Genomic DNA, 2,462 nt, shown 5'->3' on the forward strand with positions numbered 1-2,462 from the left:
TGAACAACATTATGTCAAACATTTCCTGTAGTTCACTAATGATTTCATATATATTTACGAAAATAAGTTTCGAACCAAACTAAACCATTTCTTTATAAATTCTTTTGGGACAACCCATAATTTATGCACAAAATTTTTCTAAATAATTTCAACTCAACTACGTAACTTTCAAAATGATCTATTTCTGTTAAAATAAATGTGTTTCCTATGACAATTCTACAAATGAAATGATTTACACCTGTGTTTTTCCAAACAACACTCGATTTTTTTTCTTATTACATTCAAACCAAGTGTTTCCGAAATAACAACGGTTTCAACTCTTATCCTTTTTCGACCATTGGTTTTAAAAAGAAAAAGAGGCCTTAAGAAATTAGTATCATTAATACCTTTTCTCGAAAGGATCTGACAAGTTCATCAAGATTCATTGAGATTTAATTAGTTCCTACATTTCAACAATACTGGATTGTCATAACTGTTATTAGACCCTGTTGGTCCAATTTGATTAAGCTTGATGTTTTCTTCTTATTAGTGAAAAGATGCCGCCTAGGAAAAAAAGGGAAAGACCCCCAAGGAACCCAAGACTAACCCCTGAGGGGGAAGAGAGTGGAAACACTCAGCCTCAACCAGCGGATGAACAAGGTCAAAATCTAGATCAAGGAGAGAATTAAAATCAGAATCCACCCCCAATCAATAATGACCCTACTGCTCTTCTACTTGCGTTTCTATAACAACAAACCTAGAATCCACCAGAACCAAGAAGGCCTCGAGTAGAGCAGGCTCGGTCTACTATAACTTTTAAATCCTTCAAATCCCTGAACCCACCTGAATTCAAAGGGATGAATGATCCCATAGAAGCTAGGATTTGGCTCCGAGATATTGAGAAGACCTTTGAGATTGTGGGAGTGGAAGAAGACAAGAAAACCATCTTTGTTATATTTATGTTAAAAGGTGAAGCTAATTGTTGGTGGGAAGCTAAGCGAGCCATCGAAGGAAACCTGGTAATTCCATGGGAAAGATTTACTGCGTTGTTTCTTGAGAAATATTTCCCCAGACATTTGGAACAACAAATGGAATTGAAGTTTCTGGAGCTGAAGTAAGGAATCATGACTGTCACAGAATATGATAATAAGTTTTCAGAACTCTCCAGGTTCGTACCCTACCATGTTGACACTGAGGAGAAGAGAACCAGGCGTTTCAACCTAGGCCTACGACCATGGATTCAGAATCGAGTTGCAGTACTTGAGATCTCTAGCAATGCGACTTTGGTGCACAAGGCTTCAATTGTAGAAAGTGGGAATGATCTATATCTCGAAAACAAGGGAGGTGTAAAGAGAAAGTTTTCGAGAAATTCTGGGAATTTTGGGAGGAAGTTTGATGGAAACAAGAACAAGAAACCATTTGTGAAAAGAGAGGATCGAAGGATGAATAAACCATGATTTGGAATCCAAGATAATCAAGGAAACGAGACCAGGTTTCGTTCTCCTCAAACGACGAATCTACTTCAAGGAAGACCCCCACTGTCAGACTGTAAAAGCTATGGATAAAAGCATAGTGGATAATGCCGCCAAGAGAACGTTACATGCTATGTATGTAGGAAGAAAGGGCATTATGCTAGTAATTGCAAGGACAAAGCCATCACTTGCCACAACTGTGGGAGGAAAGGACATTACGCACGCGAATGTCATCAAGCCAGGAAAGAAAGCGAAGTACCCAGATTTATGGCATTTCTGGCTCAAGAAAACCCCAATTCAAGCAGTGCCAAAAACACCAACATCAAATCTACTACACACACTTTCAACATGACCTTAAAAGATGCAATCTCTGATAATGACGTCATTGAAGGTACGCTTTTAGTGAACTCTATAAATGCTTGTGTGCTAATTGACTCTGGCACTACTAGATCCTTTATATCTGAGAATTTTTTGAATAAGTTGGGACTAGAATTAACGTCACTAGAAGAAGATATGATGGTAGAAATTACAAATCAAGAAGTTATGTATGTTAGTCAAATATGCCCTAATTGTACGATGGAGATTTAAGGAAAGCTTTTTGATGTGGACCTTATTCCTTTTAAGTTTGAAGAATTTGACATGATACTAGGAATGGATTGGTTGACGCGATACGATGCTCAGATTAATTGTAGGTTAAAGAAAGTTAGATTAAAAAGTCTTGATAATAAGAGAGTGATTCTCCATGGTCAGAAACAAACCCGTAAGTTTCTCACTATGTTGCAAACTAAAAGAATGCTACGCCCAGGCTGTAAAGCATATCTCGCTCATGTTATAGATACAGAAAATTCTACTCCTAGGTTGGAAGAAATCCCCTTTGTGAAGGAATTCAAGGACGTGTTTCCTGAAAATCTACCCAGATTACCCCCTGATAGAGAAATCAAATTCATAATTGATCTTGCTCCAGGAACGAAACCTGTTTCTAAAACTCCATACAGAATGGTCCCCCGTTGA

General features: G+C 37.8%; 1 protein-coding gene across 1 annotated transcript; it reads left to right on the forward strand.

The window, feature by feature from the left end:
• The first annotated feature begins 1,718 nt into the window (after positions 1 to 1,718).
• On the forward strand, positions 1,719 to 2,462 carry LOC141660749 (uncharacterized). Its single transcript, XM_074467737.1, has 2 exons — positions 1,719 to 1,842; positions 2,041 to 2,462. Exons 1-2 carry the CDS (start codon positions 1,719 to 1,721, stop codon positions 2,460 to 2,462), a joined length of 546 nt encoding a protein of 181 aa, XP_074323838.1.

Source organism: Apium graveolens, chromosome 5 (assembly GCF_009905375.1).
Source record: "Apium graveolens cultivar Ventura chromosome 5, ASM990537v1, whole genome shotgun sequence".
Classification (NCBI taxonomy): Eukaryota; Viridiplantae; Streptophyta; class Magnoliopsida; order Apiales; family Apiaceae; genus Apium; species Apium graveolens.